Below are 19,275 nucleotides of genomic sequence, written 5' to 3'. Positions count from 1 at the left end.
TCGATATAAACCATCGCTCTCCGCAGCCTGCGGTCTGTGCTAAGCCGAACCTTTATTGGCGCGGCAGGGCGTGCAGAAAGGACCCTGTGGCTGGTTTCTGGCCGCCCAGCTAGTTTCCTCTCCGGATCCCTTTGCTGTGTGTTTCTCTTAATGTACAGCCAACCCAGTAGGTAAGCTTTTGAAGATGCTCTGCAGGTCACCATCACCTGTTTTAAGAAGATTGAAGTTCGATTGACCTCACCCAAGGGTTTCCAGGGCAGTGTGTGACATGATATTGCACAACAGGGAAGTTGTGGGTTCATGAAAGAGAGGTGTTCTGGGCACTTCCGTCCAGGATAGAATTGCTGGTCACAGCTATGTGAACGTTGTGTATATATAAAAAAGAAAACAAACTTCCTTCCCTCACCCCCAAAAGCACATTGCACAAGCATTTCTAGGTAGCCCAGAGCAAATGAGCCAAAGCAAGGGGTACAAAGGGGACAAATGAGCCTGGGTGTGGCGGCGCATGTCTCCATTCCCAGTTTTGGGGAGGCAGAGGTAGGAGGATCTCGGTGAGTTTGAGGCCATCTGAGACTACAGGTGTGTTCCAGGTCAGCCTGGGTTACAAGTGAGCCCTTCCTGGGGAAAAACAAACAAATAAATAAAAAGGTAGGGCGAGGGGCAATTGAGAGCATTGGCAGCAACAAGGCACCAGAGAGAAAACAAAGGGGCGGAAGGAAGAGAAGGGAGGCGCAAGGAAGAACAAGATGAAGGACAAAACAAGACCAGAGCCTTCTCACTTTGGAGGCTGGAACTTCCTACTCATTACCACATCGCCAGGCAATCCCTGTGGACGGGGCTTCTGGTCGGGAGCTTTCTCCCATGGACACTTTCTACAAACTCGCTGGCTGTTTCACATCACCGAGCTGCACAGATGAAATGACCTGCCAGGAAATCAGCTAGCTTTGCGGAACACGACTCACCTGTAGACGATTCCTTTGGAATGGAGGAACTGCAGACCAAGGATGATTTCAGCAGCGTAAAATCTGAGGAGAGACCAAACACAGCAGAAGTGTGTAAAACGAACAAAATAAAATCCCCAACCTGGTCTCATAGGTTACGTCTGCACAGTGTCCAGCTAAGTGACACACGTGTCTGCTTTTGCTCAGCTCTAACAAGGATGACACCATCCGTCTTACACTTAAGAAAACAAAGGCTCAGACGTGTCCACTGTCAGCACTCACAAGGTCATTTAAGAGCTGGTGCCTTCAGTTCACGAGTGGCCTGCCTGAATCTGCACCTTATATTTCTTATATTCAAACTACAATGTTTAGTGATTTTTTTTTTTTCATTTGTTTTTTGGCTAATGAAACTCTGCTTGGAGCTCAGGCCATTTCAAACAGACCTGGCTCGTGTATGTTCATACTGACAATGTTTAACCTGGGCCAGAGATCCAGGAGCCTGAGAGGGCGAGAAAAAGGATATTAGAAGATGGAAGTTGATAAGTTTCTCCTCATCTTTAGTGGGCGCAGGATTAAAGGAAATGAGTCTATGTTGCTCTAGTAGGATTGAATCAGAAGACAGGGATTGGAAGTGAGATTTTCTGGGTCTTGAGGAAGAACAAGAGTTGGCAGCAGATGTCCACGGTGGCTTGTGCCTCACACAACTGTAGAGAAGGTGGGCACAATGGATCATTTCCTCTTTTTCCTCTTATTTGCATACACATGTAAGTGAGGCCATTGCTGGGTCTCTTTCTCAACTGCTCTCTGTTTATCTTTTTTAACTCTTTAAAAAAACTATTATTTAGTTGAGGACAGAGTGAGAGAGAGAGAGAAAGAGAGAGGGAGAATGGCATGCCAGGGACTCTAGCCATCTCTCCAGCCTTCTGTTCCTTGTTTTTGAGACAAGGTGCATCACTGACCCCGGAGCTCACAGATCTGGCTGGACAGATTAGCTAGCAAATCCTGAGGGTCTTCCTCCTCTGCCTCCCCTTTGTTGGGATTGCACTCACACTTGGTTTTTTATTATTTTATTTAGTTTTTCAAGTCAGGGTCTTGCTGTAGCCTCGATTGACTAGGAACTTACCCAGAAGTCCCACGCTGGCCTAGAACTCATGATTGTCCTCCTATCTCAGCCTCTTGAGTGCTGGGACTAAAGGTGTGTGCTACCACACCTGGCTTTTTTTTTTTTTAATGTGAGTTCTGGGGATCTAAACTCAGGTCCTCAAGCTTATGTGGCAAGCAGTTTACCAACCAAGTCATCTTTCTGGCCCCAAATGACTCATTTCTAACATTAAAAAAGGTTCCAGTGATTTCTTGGTTATAGACATCTGACAAAATAATCTCTGGGTACTTTGCTGAAGGCCCATGGAGGCGACAAGACCGGAAAGCCCCCCTTAGAGCTGATGGCACACTGCTTCAGCTGGGTTTTGCAGCAGCTGGTAGAGCAATTCTGTCTTCGAGCCCAGCTCAACCCGACCCTGTGTGTCCATGCAGAGGTGGGCGATAGATCACTGAGCATCAATGGAAACCGCTAGTGCACAGCTGGCCTTTGTAGATGCGTGCCATGGCACGGTTTCCTTGTACCTGTATGTCACAGTGGGTTTGCCAGGAGAGAATACCAACCTATGGGGGAGGGAGCAGGGACTGCGGGCGTGTGGAACCTAGACAGTCCCACAAGGCAGTCCCAGCTGGCCCCATCTCACTTGTGCCTAAAAAGTGAGAACTCCTAAGTAGAGGAAGTGGTTTTTCTGGCATCCAGCTCTTTATGCCTCAGGGGGCCATGGGCTTTGTATCTTCCCATGTAGTGTCCCATGAAAGGCTTCAGCTCAAAGCTTTAGCCCCAAAAGTCTTGACAATCATGTTCCCTTGGACAGCCCTCTGTGCAAAAGGCACATGTTCCCTAGGGTAGCCTTCTGTGTAAAAGGCATATTATTATTTTCTTCTGTGCTCAGTAAGGTAGGAGATTGATGAACTGGGGAGATTCCCATGAAACTAAATGATTGTTTTCAAAGTCATGGAGACACGCAACAAGACTGACATACATTTCAGTTTCACAAACTGGGAAAATGGATGTCTTGTTTGACACTGTTCCCAAGTGTTTGCCTAGCTCTGGGATTTACACATGCCAAGCAAGGAAGCAAGAAAAATGACACATGGCACAAAGACAATGTACTGTGGGTGCCAAGTGCATGCAAAAGGACACAAACACCCAAGTGTCCCCAGCTCTTTGTAGCCACTTACGTGGCTCTGGAAAGATCAAACTTGTGGCAACTTTGGATGTGGTACATCAGGTCTCCTCCATTAAGATACTCCATCACGAAAAAGAGATTTTCCTAGGGGGAAAAGAAGCAAAATTTTAATTTTAGTATTTTTAGGGAGAAAGAAAGAAAACAAAGACAAGTGTTAAAATGAATTAGATAAGTTCAAAGCAACCAATTCTGTCTTGAAATTTCTTATGGAAAGACTATTAAAAATAATTTAGGGGATGGAGAGATGGCTTAGTGGTTAAGCGCTTGCCTGTGAAGCCTAAGGATCCCGGTTCAAGGCTCGATTCCCCAGGACCCATGTGAGCCAGATGCATAAGGGGGCGCACGTGTATGGAGTTCATTTGCAGTGACTGGAAGCCCTGGCACTCCCATTCTCTCTCTCTCTCTCTCTCTCTCTCTCTCTCTCTCTCTCTCTCAGTCTTTCTCTCTCTCTGTCAGTCTCAAATAAATAAATAAAAATAAACAAAAAATTTTAAAAAAATTTAGCTGAGCTGCACTTTTGAGCCCCAAGGCACGTGGGTACACCCTGTGGGAGACACCCGTAAGAGGTCTGGGGGCTGTGATCCGACCAACGGGACACAGGGGAGAAAGAATTGAACTGGGCTTGCCCGCTGGACCACGGATCGGCGTGCAGCAGCTGCTGGGTGTGGATCACGCACGTACTGAGAGTGACCGCATGTAGGATGGTAGGGTCTGGGTCTCTGACCCCAGCAGCGCTCCACGGACACCTCCACGTACACCACACTCAGTAAGCAGTGGCTGCGTGTGTCGTGGGGACATTCCGACTCAGGCATCAATGACAACTACGGCGCAGCCCCTGCCTTCAGCAGCGCCCACTCAGCTTGCTTCGCTCCCCTCCCGGCCAGACGTCACGCGCGGCACACGCAGCCACGCCGTCCCGGGGCGTCGCGGCAGCAGGGGTCCCCGTGTGGCGTTACAGCGACCGCTCTCGAGGGGGCGCTAGTCGGCAGCAAGCGGGCCAACCTTAAGGTCACGAGTGAGAACGTCAGAGCTCCGAACACACGCAGCGGCCCGTGTCCCACCAGCGACGTGGGACAAGATTTCTTCAAGAAAAACCTCCACAAGCTTTCTCAGCAGCCCGAATTTTTCAGAGGTTTAAAACATCACCGAGTTACTAACCCGTAAAGTGTGAAGACATTTGGCATGTTTGTGCATGAACTGGCACCTAAAGCCCTCACCTGGCTGATTTTTTAACAGAATTAACCTTTACATCTTGAAGGGAGGCAGATCGGAGCTGCGGGGCAGGTGGAGTTAGCCTACCAAGAGCGGTCTGGTCTCAGTGCCACTCACTGCCTGGCATTTGTACCGACCGAGGCCATGTTTCCACTGAACAAGGAAATTGAAATGCCACGGCAATTAGCTCAGAAATTCAAGGAAGCGTACACGTACTTTTCCCGTGTTGACCCCAGACCCATTTTCCTAATCCCAAGACTGGCTGCAGTGCAAGCCAAAATTCTCAGTCGAAGTGATCATAATTCAACAGTGACATTACAAACATGTCTCGAGACCTACAGGCACCTGCCTCTCCTGGGCACGTCTCTGTAGCTCTTGTTTCCATTAGTATTTGTAAACAGCTTCTGCTCTTTACCTTTTCAAAAAATAGTATTTATTTGAAAGAGAGTCAGAGAGAGGGGCAGAGATGATGTACAAGCACTCAAGGGCTTCTTGCCACTGTCAGGGCTGCCTTGTGCATCTGGCTTTAAGTGGATTCGGTCCTTGTCTCTGCTCATCTATAAGTGGCAGGCAGAAATGGACTCTGGTATTCATTCCCGTGACAATTGTCCTTTCCCTTTTCTAGCTCCCTCCCCTCCCCTCCTCTCCCCTTCCCTTCCTCCCTCCCTCCCTCCCTCCCTCCCTCCCTCCCTCCCTCCCTCCCTTCCTTCCTTCCTTCCTTCCTTCCATCCCTTCTTGCTCTTTTTCTTCCTCCTCCCTTGATACAGAGACTTGCTCAGTAGCATGAGCTGGCCTTGGCTTTGCAATTCTCCTGAGGCCACCTATCCCCCAAGCATGAGCAGTTCTGTCCTAGAGAGCGCCCTATTGCCTACCACAGACTAATGATTTCCTCAGCATCAGCAGGGCCCTGCATAACTAGGCCTGAGATAAAGATCAAGCAGACCACATTTGTCCTTCTCACATAAGATCTTAGAGCAGCATTCTGAAGACAGAGTTTAGAAGTCCACTGTGATGGCACACACCTATAATTCCCACATTCTGGAGGCTGGCATAGGTGGATCATTGTGAAATCAAGGATATCCTGGGCTACCCAGTGAATTACAAGGCCAGTTTGAGCTTTATAGCAAAACCCTGCCTCAAAAATAAATAGACAAAAAAAAAAAAAAAGCAAATAATAAAAGGACGGAACCCTCTGCTCCATTCTGTGTGGCCAAACTGAAGGTGGTGTGTTGGGGCTCTCAGTGTGGTTTCTTGCCTAGGACTCCAATAACATCCCCACCTGTTCTCGTGTCTAGACTGTACTTTGCAACTCTCAGGGAGCCTTGGAGAGCTGAAGCAAGTGTGAGAGTCCAAGGTGCCCAAGTTGAAAACATCCTGGGTCCCGATCACTCTCTGCCCGAGAAGACAACAGGGCTGCAGTGATTATTATTTTAACGGATTATGAAATCCTAGTCAGACACCTGCGGCTTCACAATGTCTTTGAAAAGCACCTGCTCACTAAAGTACTTGCCTCCCAAGTGTGAGGTCCTGAGTTCAATACCAAGTACCCATGTACAACGCTGGCGCATGCCTGTCACCCCAGCACAACTGGTGCAGATGGACGAGTCTCTGGAGCTCTCTTGCTGGCCAGTTTAGCGTAACTGGTGAGCTCCAGGCCAATAAGAGACCCTGTCTCAGAAGGGGATGGGTGGGGGGCGTCCCTGAACATTACTCCTGAGGATGACACCGGCTGTCCTGCAACCTCTCTGTGGGCGCACACATGTGCCTCTGCACCCACACTGGACTAGACTGTCACCACCTAGCTGTGGGATTAGGTAAACAACCGCATCCTAGTCCTCGGTTTTATCCTCTGAGAAATGGGATGTATCTGGGAGACCCATGTTTTGTATGTTTCCCCTTTCTCTCTGCACATGCGTGGGTAAGCATGTGTGTACGGGTGCTTGGGCACCTATGCAAGTGCGTGTGGAGGCCAGAGGACACCTTGGATGTCATGGTCAGGAAGGCCAACAACTTCCTTTGTGACAGAGTCTCTCACTGGACTGCACGTCACCATTCAGCTACTCTAGCTAGCCAGCAAGCCTGTGGGGTCCTCGCGCCTCCGCCTCCTCAGTGCTGGGCACAGGGGCACAGCGCCACGCTCAGCATCTGCCTAGGGAATGTCACTCGGGGCCGCATGCTGGCAAGGCCAGCCCGCTGCTAACTGAGCTCTTTTCCATTTTCTGGGATCAAAGATGAAATTAGGAATCTACTTATGCACCACATCATACAGCCCAACCATAATAATAAATAAGAGCTGCTGTGTTTGCACAGTCCTAGGAGCAATGACTTCCCGGGAGCAATGAGTCTGTTGGAACAAAAATGACTCTTGTCTTTGGAGCCTCCTCGAAGGAGGTGAGAGTTACATCTGGGTTCCTCATGGACTTCCATGGTGCCCACAAGAAAATTATGAGCACAGGGCAGGAGTCTTCCTCGGGGTAAGCATGCCTTGCATATGCTTGCAGCGCCTGACTTAGGTCGACTGTAGTCACTTGCGTCTGCCCAGTACTCAAAGTCCCCGGGACCCTAGGCTACTGGAGGACTCACCCCCCACCGTGAGTAGAGGGTGAAGGGCGGAACCACCAGTCCGTGCTGTTCTGCACAGCCAGTGAGCGAGGCAGGAGAAGACCTTTATGAGCAGCCTCTGAACTTTGTTTCCGAAATGCCCATCCCATCCCATGAGAAGGAATCCAGAGTCGCTCAGAGGAGGATGCTGGAAAGAATGGAAGCAAAGTAGCCCACCTTCATCTCTGGCATTCTTACCCTACCGCAAGCACTCCGAGTCGTTTATTTAGGCGGCAGAGCATGGCATTCTGTCAAGAGGTTCTTTGGATGAGTGGACTCTTTGCAACAAACTTTTCTTTGCTCAACTAAGCCCCTGAATGAGGAAACACTGACTCACTGCATTCCTGTTGGCATCAAGTTAAACACACTGACTGTAAGGTTAGTGGTCCTGCAAAGCTTCCTGCTACTGCTATGCATGGTCCTGTAAGTGTGTCCTCTGAGTGTCCTCCCGTTGTCCACTGCTTGTATAAATGAAACAAGGAAACCCTGAGTTAATCCCATCCCATTGGTGAAGCAAGATTCAGCCGAGGTTGGATAATTACATCTGGGATCTTGGACGCAAGAATTCACTGAATAGTGCAGAAAGGTTTTGGTGACCAGGAGAGCATCTGATGCAACATTCAACGCGATTTTCTGATGGACCAACTTTCCAGGTTGTAAGTTTGCCTGTGGCATGCATGCGACTAGGGCCACAGAATGAGATGGTCACAGTGGTCACGGCACTGCTGTGAGTTCCTGACAACTGGTCAAAGGCAAAATCAGCACTGAGAGTCTGTTGCTACAAGGTTACTCCAACTTCTGTGGCTCTGCTGTGATTGTGACTGCTTTCTTGGTGCCTTAAAAATGTATTTACGAGGCAATACAAATGGCTCAGTTGGTAAAGTGCTTGCCTTGTAAGCATGAGGACCTGGGTTCAAGCCCCAGTGCCTGTATAAAGAAGCTGGGTGCGGCAGCAAGTGCCCGTATGTCTGTAACCCTAGTGCTGGGGAAATGGAGACGGAAGGCTCTCTGTGGCTCACTGGTCGGCCGGTCTCGCCTACTCCGATGAGTATCAGGCCAATGAGAGACTCTGTTTCAAAAGAAGGTGGATGATGTCTGAAGGAACCATATCTAGGATGTCCTCTGATCTTTACACACATACATGAACATGCATGTACACATGAGTGCACACACATTTATTTATTATATTCTTGCACAATCATTTAATATGTACTTTGAATTATCAAACATTTAAAATACATTTAAAATAGCTGGGTGTTTAGGGGCATGCTTTTAATCCAAGTACTTGGGAGGCAGAGGTAGGAGGATTACCATGAGTTTGAGGCCTCCCTGGGACTACATAGTTAATTCTAGCCTAAGCTAGAATGAGACCCTACCGTGAAAAACTGAAAAAAAAAAAAAAAGAAAAAGAAAATAAAAAAAAAAATTCAAAATAGCCTGGTAGTTGCCAATAAACCCCTCTACTTGTGTACAAAGTGCTGTTTACCCAGAGCTTCTGCAAATACTTTTCATCCCTTTACTGATTAAAATATGAGAAAACACCAAAATCTAAAATTCCTTGGTATTTTTTCTTTTCACTCATGCCCCTTTTGCATTTATTTCCTTTGGTAAATATCCACATAAAAATTTAGGTGTAGGAGTGATTTATGGGGCCAGGGAGATTGCTCAGTTAAAGGCACTTGCTTATAAGCCTGTAGGCTGAGTTCAAGTCTCCAGCACCCACTTAATGTGGGATACAAAGTGGGACATGCATCTGTCATCCCAATGCACCAATGGAAGCCGAAGGCAGAGCCAGAGGAAACCAGAAGCTCACAGACGGCTGCACTGGTGGAGCCAGGAGCACAGCAATGACAGACTTTATGCCAAGGAGGGGAGGCAGGAGCGACACCCGAGCCCGTCCCCAGCTTGCCTTGTGTGCGTCATGGCAAGCACGCGCCCGCTCCTCCACGTTTCACTGTGGCAAGAATGAAGACAGGAAGTAAAGTGTATGAAAGAATAAAAATCTTAAACATAAGTTGTGAATCCAAGAACTAGAAAAAAATCATTTCTCAAATAACAAATGTTTATAATTTTGGTACCTTTCAGGGCTAAGTCCTTTAAACCATTCTGAGCAAATTTCAACCCACTGTCTTAGTATCTCCCTTTGTGACTTACTTTTTTCTTTCTTTCTCCTTTTTTTTTTTTTTAAATCAAAGGTTTTGTTGTGTAGCCCAGGCTGACCTGGAACTCACAATCGACTTGTCTCAACATCTTGAATGTTGGAATTATGGGCAATGTGCTGCACTGTGCATGTGGCTTTTATATGGGTCCTGGGGAACTGAACCTGGGCCCACGGGCTTTGAAGGAAGTGCCTTTAACTGCAATGCCATATCCCCAGCCCCTGCTTCTATTTGTATTTATTTATTTATGAGAGAGAGAGGGAGGCAGATAGAGAGAATGGGTGTGCCAGGGCCTATAGCCACTGCAAATGAACTCCAGATGTGCCACCTGTATCTGGCTTTACATGGGCACCGGGGAATCAAAACTAGGTCCTTTGGCTTGGCAGGCAAGCACCTTAACCACTAAGCTATCTCTCCAGTCCCTGCTTCTGTTTTATTAAGCAATAAATTAAGGCATTCTAGAAAATAAGGTTAATGTCCCTTCATAAAGATAGGCTGATAAAATACCCAACAGCAGATAATCTCTGCCCATCTCTTTTGTTCTCTCTATATATCTATCTTTATGTGTGTGTGTGTGTGTGTGTTTGTTTTCAGAGGCAGGGTGTCAGCCTGGAATTCACTATGTAGTCTCAAGCTGGCTTCAAACTCACAGCGATCTTCCTACCTCTGCCTCCTGAGTGCTGGGATTAAAGATGTATACCACCATGCCTGGTGTGTGTGTGTGTGTAAATATGCATGATGTGTGCACATGTGCATGGACATGCATTTGTGTGCCTGTGTGTGGGCAGGAGTAGAGATAGACAGACAAGTAGAGAATATTGGCTCTCTGCAAACCAGCTAACTTATTCATGTGTGTCTGTTTGTATATCCACCATAAATCCTAATTAGCAAAATTTTTCATACATTCATTGGTATGCTTCAGAAACAACCCACCTGAATTGTTAGTGGCCTGTGCCTTGCAACAGGGACTTGGCCTCAGTTGAATTTGCTGGCTTATTTGTCCCATAGGGTTCTTATATTAACTAACAAATTATTCTCCTTTGCAAACCAAATTGTAAGTAGAACTCCACTTCAGGAATGTTAAAATGGTTTTCCTTAGTGGGGTTATGTCCCTGAGGAGAGGCACCGTAGTGACGTCCTGACTCCCTGGCTGCTCAGCTGCTGGATCTGCACCTTTGGGAGCATACATTCCCTTACTTATAAGATGCGGGCGCTAACAATGCATAGCTCATAGGTTGCTGTGAAGACAAAGGAAGCTAAAATAAGGAGTGTGCCCGGAGCATGGAGAGGCGCACAGTAAGTGCTCTACAAATGTCAGATGCTCTTATCTTTATGACTATAGTAAATAGGAGATTCATGCATATGCATGTGGAGAAATTTGTGTCTCACCAGGAGACAAGTGTCTTAGGGAAAGGCTGTTTTAACCTAAAAGACACGTATTCTGCAAGTAATTCCCAGTACTCAGGAGGCTGAGACAGGAGGATTGTTGAGCATTTGCGGCCAGCCTAAGCTACATGGTGAGGTTTGTGTAAAGATGGCTCAGCGGATAAACCGTCTGCTGCACAAGCCTGGCGGCCTCAGCTGCAGACCAGCCAGGACTACTTGGTGAGACCCTGTCCCCCAAAAAACACTGCAAGAAAACAGAGAGATACTCAAAAGTTTCACTTTGGATGCCTTTGAATAGCATGGTTGATTCCTTTTATTTTAGAGTGCATTTGTGAATTTTCCAAATTTAAGTGCATTTTGATGGTATTTTATCTTTTACCTATTTATTTGTATTTTATTTACTTATTTACAAGGAGAGAGTGTGTGAGAGAGAATGAGCGTGCCAGGGCCTCTAGCCACTGCAAACAGACTCTAGATGTGTGTGCCACTTTGCGCATCTGGCTTTATGTGGGTATTGAGGAATTGAACCTGGGTCATTAGGCATTTCAGACAAGCGTCTTAACCACTGAGCCATCTCTCCAACCCTTATCTATTTATTTTGTGACAGGGTCTTGCTATGTGATTCAAGGTGGCTTTGAACTACTAGCAATCTCCCCCGACCTTCAGAGTGCCAGAGTCACTAGCAATTACTAGCATTCATCAGCATGCTCAGCTTAATTCCGTGTTATAATTGGGGAAATTTTACATAAATTCTCTTCTTAAAAATCCCATGGTTTGGGGCTGGAGAGATGGCTTAGTGGTTAAGAGCTTGCCTGTGAAGCCTAAGGACCCTGGTTCAAGGCTCGATTCCCCAGGACCCACATTAGCCAGATGCACAAGGGGGCACACGTGTCTGGAGTTCGTTTGCAGTGGCTGGAGGCCCTGGCACGCCCATTCTCTCTCTCTCTATCTCTCTGCCTCTTTCTCTGTCTATCACTTTCAAATAAACAAATAAAAGTAAACAAAAACAATGAAAAACCCATGTTTGATGAGATGGCTCAGTGGGTAAAGTGTGGCTGCACAATCATGAGAACCAGAGGCTGCCGGAGGCAGTCGAGTCATCTGTGACCCCAGTGCGTCTGTGGTGAGAAGGGGAGTGGAAACCACAGATCCCCTGGGAGCTCAGGACATTTGCAGCAGCAAACAAAAAGAGGCCTTGTCCCTGTCCTTTGGGAGGAGAGGACCGTCAGCCGGGGTTGTCCTCTGGTCTCTTCTCACTTGTGGTAGCCTGTATACACTTATGTTCACACACACGTGCACACACACCCCAAAATGATAAGTGCCTTTTCATCCTCACCAATGAGGTTCTTACTCACCCAATATTTAAATGGTACAGAGTCACAAAATTTGCTGGGGGGTGGGGTTGTGCCTCTTGCTCAGATTTGGGCTATTAAGAAGCAAATTCAGAAAAGCACAAGGAAGACCCAGCTCATTGCACAGTAGTGGATGTCAGCGTCACAGACGCTGCAGAACGAGGCTTGTGTTTCCTGAAAGATCTCCGCGAGCATGGCCGTGTGTGGTACAGACATGGGGCAGACTCAGTGTGGGAGGTCAAATAAGATGCTGTCCCCTTTTAGCTCAGCTACGTTCAAACTCATCACAGTGGAGCCACTGAGAAGACAGTATGACCAAGTACAAAGAAGTCAGGGCGGCAAGTCGGTTATTATACCATATTTCAAAGAACAAATATTGGCAGGACTGGGGTGTAGTTCAGCTGGTACAGTGCTTGCCTGGCATGCACAAAACCAGGACTCTGAACCTTTGCGCTGAATAAACACACGTGATTGATAGTGCCCACATGCTTCCAGCACCCAGGCGGTGGAGCCAGGAGGGGCAGGCTCTAGGTCATTCTTGGCAGGCTACACAGTGAATGGGAGGCCAGCCTTGGCTACATGAGACTGTCTCAAAAGAAAAAGAAACAACCCAAACCCAAACACTGGATTCAGAAATGCTTTTAAAAATTACTTTGGATCAAAGTAATGCAAAAATAATACTACTTCCTAAAAAGAATAAAAATAACAGGACTAAAAAGGGAAATATCAGCAAAGTAAAAATTTATAATTACAGTACAAAGAAAGGATTAAAGACAAATTAAAGTGACAGATCTAACAAAATCAGCTGAAGAATTCTCCTGGAATGGTGTTGCTCACACACATCTCTTAGCGAAGGTACAAGTCCTGGAGCTGTTGCACACATTTCAATAGTTACAGCAGAAGACAATTCTTCAGAGGAGGCACAGGACATTTTTGTGAACATTCTAGAATTAGCAAAGGGGAAATTGACAGTGTGCTCAGAAGTTACTTAATATGACACAACTGCTAAACTGTATTTCTCTGTAATGTTTATAAATTTTAATTTATTTCATTTTTTTATTTTAAAGAGAGAGACAGAGAATTGGCACACCAGGCCTCAGCCACTGTAATCAAATTCCAGATACTTGTGTCAACCACTTGGCATGTGCAACCTTGCACATGCCTCACCTTTGTGTGTGTGTGTGTGTGTGTGTGTGTGTGTGTTTGTGTGTGGCTTATGTGGGATTTGGAGAGTTGAACATGGGTCCTTAGGCTTCGTAGGCAAATGCCTTAACCACCAAGCTATCTCCCCTGCCCCTGTTTGTTAAATAAGAGGATGAGCAAAAAGACTGAGAAATATAGCTAGTCACATATTGAAAAACTGAGGGAACAGGTGTCAAATGTGCCTGAGATAAATGAGAACTTTATACCATCAATGAAATTAGCTAATGACTTTATCAAAGCAACAATTGACTTTGAAAATGTGTGTAGAACTTGCTATGTATCATATAAATAACCTTGGAACATAGACTTCCTCTTCAGAAAAATAATGTGAGGATAAAAAGAAAAGAACTTTTTTCCAAGTACCATTTTTCTTCAAAGGCTTGGAAGCTAATATAATAAATTTTCTATAAGATTTGCATTCTCTGAAGAAGTAAAATTAGGACAAAAGTATTTATTGGAAGAAAATCTTAGTAGATTATTCAGAGTATTGTGTGTTAAGCATATGTAAAAAATGCTATAACTCTAAGATTATAGATTAACAGTACAGATGTTGGAGAACAGAAGCCAATTCTACACTGGAATATTCCCCATGGCACCCAGCGGAGAGAGCTCAAAATTCTACTCAGAAGAACAGAGACATGCTATGGTGCGTTCATCTCTAAAGTTAACTAAAATAGGTTTTGGTGTCATTCATAGTAAGGTATGTTCCCAGCATTCACAAAGCTCTAGATTCAAGCCCAGCACTGCAAAGACCATGTGTGGCAATGCATGCCTATCATCCCAGCACTCAGTAGGTTCACAAGCCCAAGGCCATACTGGGCTACATAGCTTATCATCTCAGCACTCAGTAGGTTCACAAGTTCAAGGCCATACTGGACTACATGGCAAGTTCAACGCTAGCATGGGATCCATGAGACTCTGTCTCAAAAGTAAATTGCACATAAAATATTTATCCCTGGCCTTTGGCCTGGCAATTATATTCACCTTTCTCCTTGAAAACTGAAGAGATAGTGTCCAGTCACATACAGGTGAGAACATATCTGTGAGCTTCAAAAGCAGGTGGGCAGGAAGCTTGTGGCATTCCAGGAGCACTGTTTTGTTCTTGTCTTACCAGCTAAATAGTGACTGACTATTTGCTCAGTACTTAATGCCCCTCTATCCTCCGTGATTCCGGGCAGGGCATCTAAAACAAACTTTGTGGGCATGACATTAATTTAGTAAATCTACTAACTTTGACAAGTCAGGAGTCTACCTCCTGGGCCACAGTCTTGCTGCCCAAGAGGAGCACATGACTCACAACACAGTGAGGCACAATTTCTGGGTGTCTGCCAGAGCACCTTAAGGAGGCTCCCCAGTCATTACAAACAGGGCGCCACACAGGACTGGCTGGGGCCTCCGTGAAGGGCCACGTCTTTTCCAGGTCTTTTTCCTTGCTGAAATTGTGATCATGACCAGGTGCCTACCTCACTGGACAGTGTATGGATGGCAGCTTTCTTGAGAGCGCAAATGAGGCAGTTTCTGGAGAATATTCCAAATCCAAAGCCTTCTGGATTTTGTTCTCAAATCATAGAAAGACCCGAATGGCATACTTAAAAAAAATAAAACTATTGAATCGAGAGAGTTTTTCTTTTGCTTCAAATAATCTAGCAGTTAGTATGGTGTGGTACTTGCCCCACAAGAGGTTCAATCGAACATCTCTTGAAGTGCTGTGTTTTCTAACCTTGTACTTTTAGAGACAAGAGAGGGCAAACTAATATCAGAAAGATATGTCATCAGACATTTCAAAGGACATTAACTCATGGCCCAGAGGTGGACCTGGAAGTGGAACTCTGGGTGTTCTAAAATAGAAAGTGAAACTTTTCTCTTCCCCAGAGTAGGGCAGGCAGGGGGGGCTGTCCAGACTGGCGGAGGCAGTGAGGGCCGCGTTGTAAGCTCGGAGCAGCAGTGGCGGCCTCGGGCCGCCCGACAGCACCCTAGGGAGCCCACGGAGACTCCCAGAGCCTATGGCAGCTTCTACTCAAATGCAGCTCCAGCAAGGAACCAGTCAGTTTCATAAAGTGGAAAGCTTCCTTTTATTCTCTTCTTTTCAAAGCTTCTTTTAAGAAGAATTTCTTTTTTTAAAAAAAAGGACCTTCTGTACTCAGAGTCTTTTGTTTTGTTGTTGTTTGAGGCTGCATTTCATTCTAGCCCAGGCTGACCTGAAACTCACCCTGTAGGCCCAGTGGCTTCAAGTCACAGTGATCCTCCTTCCTCACCCTCCCTGCACTGGGATTCAAGGTGTGCGCCACCACACCCTAATGTCACACCTAGGAGGTGTGACATTATAGCACTTCTTACAGTACAGTTGCAAACTTCAATATTGATTGGCTTTTTATTAATAAGTACCTCATTAATTCACAGAAGACTCAAATGGAGGAAAATCTTACTTGGTTCACTTTTAATGTCTAGGAAAAAAATAATTTCCTTATAGTTAAAAAATGCTCAACATCTTCAGGATGTTAGGAGCATCTTTTCAAACTAATTGTGGAACCAAACCTTCTAATTCGAGCTGGTTTTAACAAGGATGGAGCCGAGGCTCTTGGACCAGGGTGATGGTGATGCAGTTTTGAATGTACTAGGGATTGAACCCAGGGCTTCACGTTTGTAAGGCGAGTGCTCAGCCACGGAGCTGTATCTCCAACTGTGTTTTATATTTTTTTATTGAGAATTTTAATACTTGAACATATTACACATTGATAATATTCCAGTCAGGTTACACTCTTATGTCCCATTTCCCTGCCCCCATTCCGCTGAGGGCTCTTCTCAGTGGGGTTACTGGCAATCATTGTGGGGCATGGCTGCATCAGCTAGCGTTTTTTTCTTTTTATTTTGAGATAGAGGCTCACAAAGCTGCCCAACCTGGCCTTGAACTCACGTTGTTGCCCAGCCTGTCCTTGAACTTTGTGCTTCTCCTTCCTCAACCTCCTGAGTGCTAACACAACAGCCATGCACCACCATTCCTATCTTAATGATTTGTTAAAATGAAGGAGACAGAATATTATTTTTCCAAGTTAGGTAGATATTTTTCCTACTAATTAAAATGGGATAGGAAAAGTAAGTAGCTTTGCAGTAATATAGATCCCATATGGTTTTAGAGTCTGGTCTCTCTCTCTCTCTCTCTCTTTTTTTCGAGGTAGGGTCTCACTCTAGCCCAGGCTGACTTGAAATTCACTATAGTCTCAGGGTGACCTCGAACTCACAGCAATCCTCCTACCTCTGCCTCCTGAGTGCTGGGATTAAAGGAGTGTGCCACCACGCTTGGCTAATCAAGACATGAATAACAAATCCGGTCATCTCAGGAGCAACAACTCAGGGTCCTTGGAAAAGGTAATGCAAGCTTTTTTTTTTTTTTTCTTTTCTCCCATTTCTTTCTAAAAGGAACTCCTTGGAATCGAGTGTTGAACAGTCACACTTAAGTTTGATGGGTGTACCCTTAATCACACCTTCCATAGCTCAGGGTCTAATGCAGAAGAGGTGGTGGAAACAATGTAAGAGCCAAAGGAAGGGTAGGACTCCTTACAACGTGCTCCCCCAAGACACAAAATGGCCTGGATATCCATGACCTCACAGTGCCTGACACTACCTTCACAAGACCACCATAACATGACATCAAAATAAAAGAGAGACTGATTGAGAGGGGGAGGGGATGTGAAGGAGAGTGGAGCTTCAAAGGGGGATGTGGGGGGAGGGAGAGAATTACCATGAGATATTGTTTACAATCATGGAAGCTGTCAATAAAAAAAGAAAGATGCTGATGCATTCACTTCTCTGATTATGTGTGTTTGAGTGTGTGGGGGGGATACACATGTGTGCATGCGTGTGTGGAGGCCAGAGGACAACCTTAATGCCATCTCCAGGTGTGCTGTCCATCTCTCTTTTGAACAGGGTCTCTAACTGACCTGAAGTTCACCAGTTAGGCTAGACTAGCGAGCCAGCACGCCCCACGAATCTGCCCATTTCCATCTCCCTGTTGTTGGGATTACAGGTGTGTGCCACCATGCCTGGCATCTCCACGGACACCAACAATTGAGTTTATGTCCTTATGCTTGCAAGAGAAACACTTTATCAGTGGAACGTTCTCTCCAGCCCCAGTTCTCTCATTGTGTTTAAGTACCACAAGTACATGAAACGTCAAACATACCTTCCATCACAGGAGGCTCACGACCTTAGTCTATGGCTCTGATAGGCAAGCAGGAGGGGACACACTCATTCTGTACAAAGTAGGATTCTGAACAAGCTTCCCCATGAAGTAAATACATAGACAAGTAATCATGCAGATATGTGTGTGTGGGCACACAGATATTCAGCTACGAGTGTGTGTGCGTGTATATATGTGTGTATATATATTATATATATATATATTTTTTATACACACACACATATATGGAAAAGATGCTAAGTGCTAAGGTGCTAAAGACTGCTAGCATCCAGCTTAACTTATGTATTTTCTAGTTTTCTCTATTTTCTAGTTTTTGTCTCTTTAAGTACACATATGGTGGGTGAATAAGCAAGTCACACTGACTGTTCACAAGCCTGGCTGTTATGCTGTTGAACCAAATTCCAGGAGGAAAAAGAATGGATCAAGCAAACAGATAGGTATCAAAGCAAAGGTCTTTCAAAACAAATTACATCAAAAAATTCTACGAAACGTTTCGGGGTCCTGAGAAAGGAGGTAGCTTTTCAGCTAGATGCACAGGGCACCCTGCGCGGTGGAAAGTGAATGTGGGCCAGCCCTCCACTGCTCCATGGGCGAGCGGAGCCGAGGGCACAGTGCCCGGGGCTGGCAGTGAGACGGGGCGCTGTCGGAGCCGGACGCGTACCTTGGTCTGGAAGGTGCAGAACATGTGCGTGAGAAAGGGGTGTTCCCAGGCCAAGGACAGGACTCTCTTCTCTACCATCGTACACTCAACGTCGTCGTCCATCAAAACCACGTCCTTCTTTAAGGCTTTTATGGCAAAAAACTGATTGTTTTTCTTGAACTCTGCTAGGAAGACCTAGAGGGAAGGAAAGAAGTACGTTTTTGAGAGTTTGGATTGAACAGAGAAAGCAGTGCTGACAGACGCCTCATGCTGGACGGGAAGGAGAGGACTTCCCCCTCCTCTGCCCCGGAGAAGACATGTCTGGGAGGAAGTGCGTGCTTCGCCTGTTGAGCGTGTTCCATGGAGCTTCGTACTACCATTGCCTTTTTCCAAAGCTTTCAGAAAATTGTTATCAATCAGATGGGCTATTCTTTTTAAAATGCTCTTATCTATTTATTTGAGAAAGAGAGAGAATGAATTTGAGACAAAGCGAATAAAATGGGTGCACTTGGGCCTTTTGACACTGCAAATGAACTCCAGATGCATGCACCACTTTGCCTACCTGGCTTTATGTGAGTACCAGGGAACTGAACCGGGACCGGTAGGTTTTGCAAACAAGCACCTTTAACCACTGAGCAGTCTCTCCAGCCTCCAAACGGCTATTCTTAGCACATGATATATTCTATCTAAAAAGGTAGGTACTGAATAGCCAAGGACCTAGTTATGTGTGTAATAAAAATTCAGAGTTGAAGTGCACATTGAAGGGAAAAGGCATGCAGTAGTGGAGAAAGAGTGTGGCTGAACTTGAACCCTAACAGAACACGTACACTTAGGTCTGTGTTTCACCCAGTTTTTCAAAACAAAGCAAAACAAAAAAAACCCTGGAGAGATGTCCTCCTCCTCACATAATTAAAAAGCCAGGGCTGGGGCGGTAGCAAGTGGGTATGACGCACGCTGCACACGAGGCCCTGAGTTCAGATCCCTCGCACCCAGGTGAATGTCGGATGCTCACGGTAGCACACCTGTGCTCAGGAGGGGGAGCAAAAGGATTCTTGGGGCCTTCTGGCTAGCTCCATTGGCTGAACTAGTGCGCTCTGTGGAGAGAACTCGCTTTGTATTTTTTTTTAAATTTTTATTTATTTATTTATTTATTTGAGGGTGACAGACACAGAGAGAAAGACAGATAGAGGGAGAGAGATTGAGAATGGGCAGCCAGGGCTTCCAGCCACTGCAAAGGAACTCCAGACGCATGCGCCGCCTTGTGCATCTGGCTAACGTGAGACCTGGGGAACCGA

General features: G+C 46.0%; 1 protein-coding gene and 1 non-coding gene across 2 annotated transcripts in view; one reads left to right on the top strand and one right to left on the bottom strand.

Moving 5' to 3' along the window:
* Prkcq (protein kinase C theta) overlaps nt 1–19,275 on the bottom strand; it is a 153,108-nt gene that overhangs the window by 31,880 nt on the left and 101,953 nt on the right. Inside the window, exons 12-14 of the mRNA XM_004662392.2 lie at nt 18,002–18,175; nt 3,222–3,313; nt 963–1,025 (exon numbers count right to left, since the gene is read on the bottom strand). Of these exons, the coding sequence (XP_004662449.2) occupies nt 963–1,025; nt 3,222–3,313; nt 18,002–18,175 (329 nt within the window). The remainder of the gene's footprint in view (nt 1–962; nt 1,026–3,221; nt 3,314–18,001; nt 18,176–19,275) is intronic.
* Trnat-ugu lies at nt 7,894–7,974 on the top strand. Its single transcript has one exon. It is a non-coding gene; the product is annotated as a tRNA-Thr (tRNA).

This window comes from Jaculus jaculus, chromosome 15 (assembly GCF_020740685.1).
Source record: "Jaculus jaculus isolate mJacJac1 chromosome 15, mJacJac1.mat.Y.cur, whole genome shotgun sequence".
Lineage (NCBI taxonomy): Eukaryota > Metazoa > Chordata > Mammalia > Rodentia > Dipodidae > Jaculus > Jaculus jaculus.
This window is presented reverse-complemented; position numbering and strand designations above follow the sequence as displayed.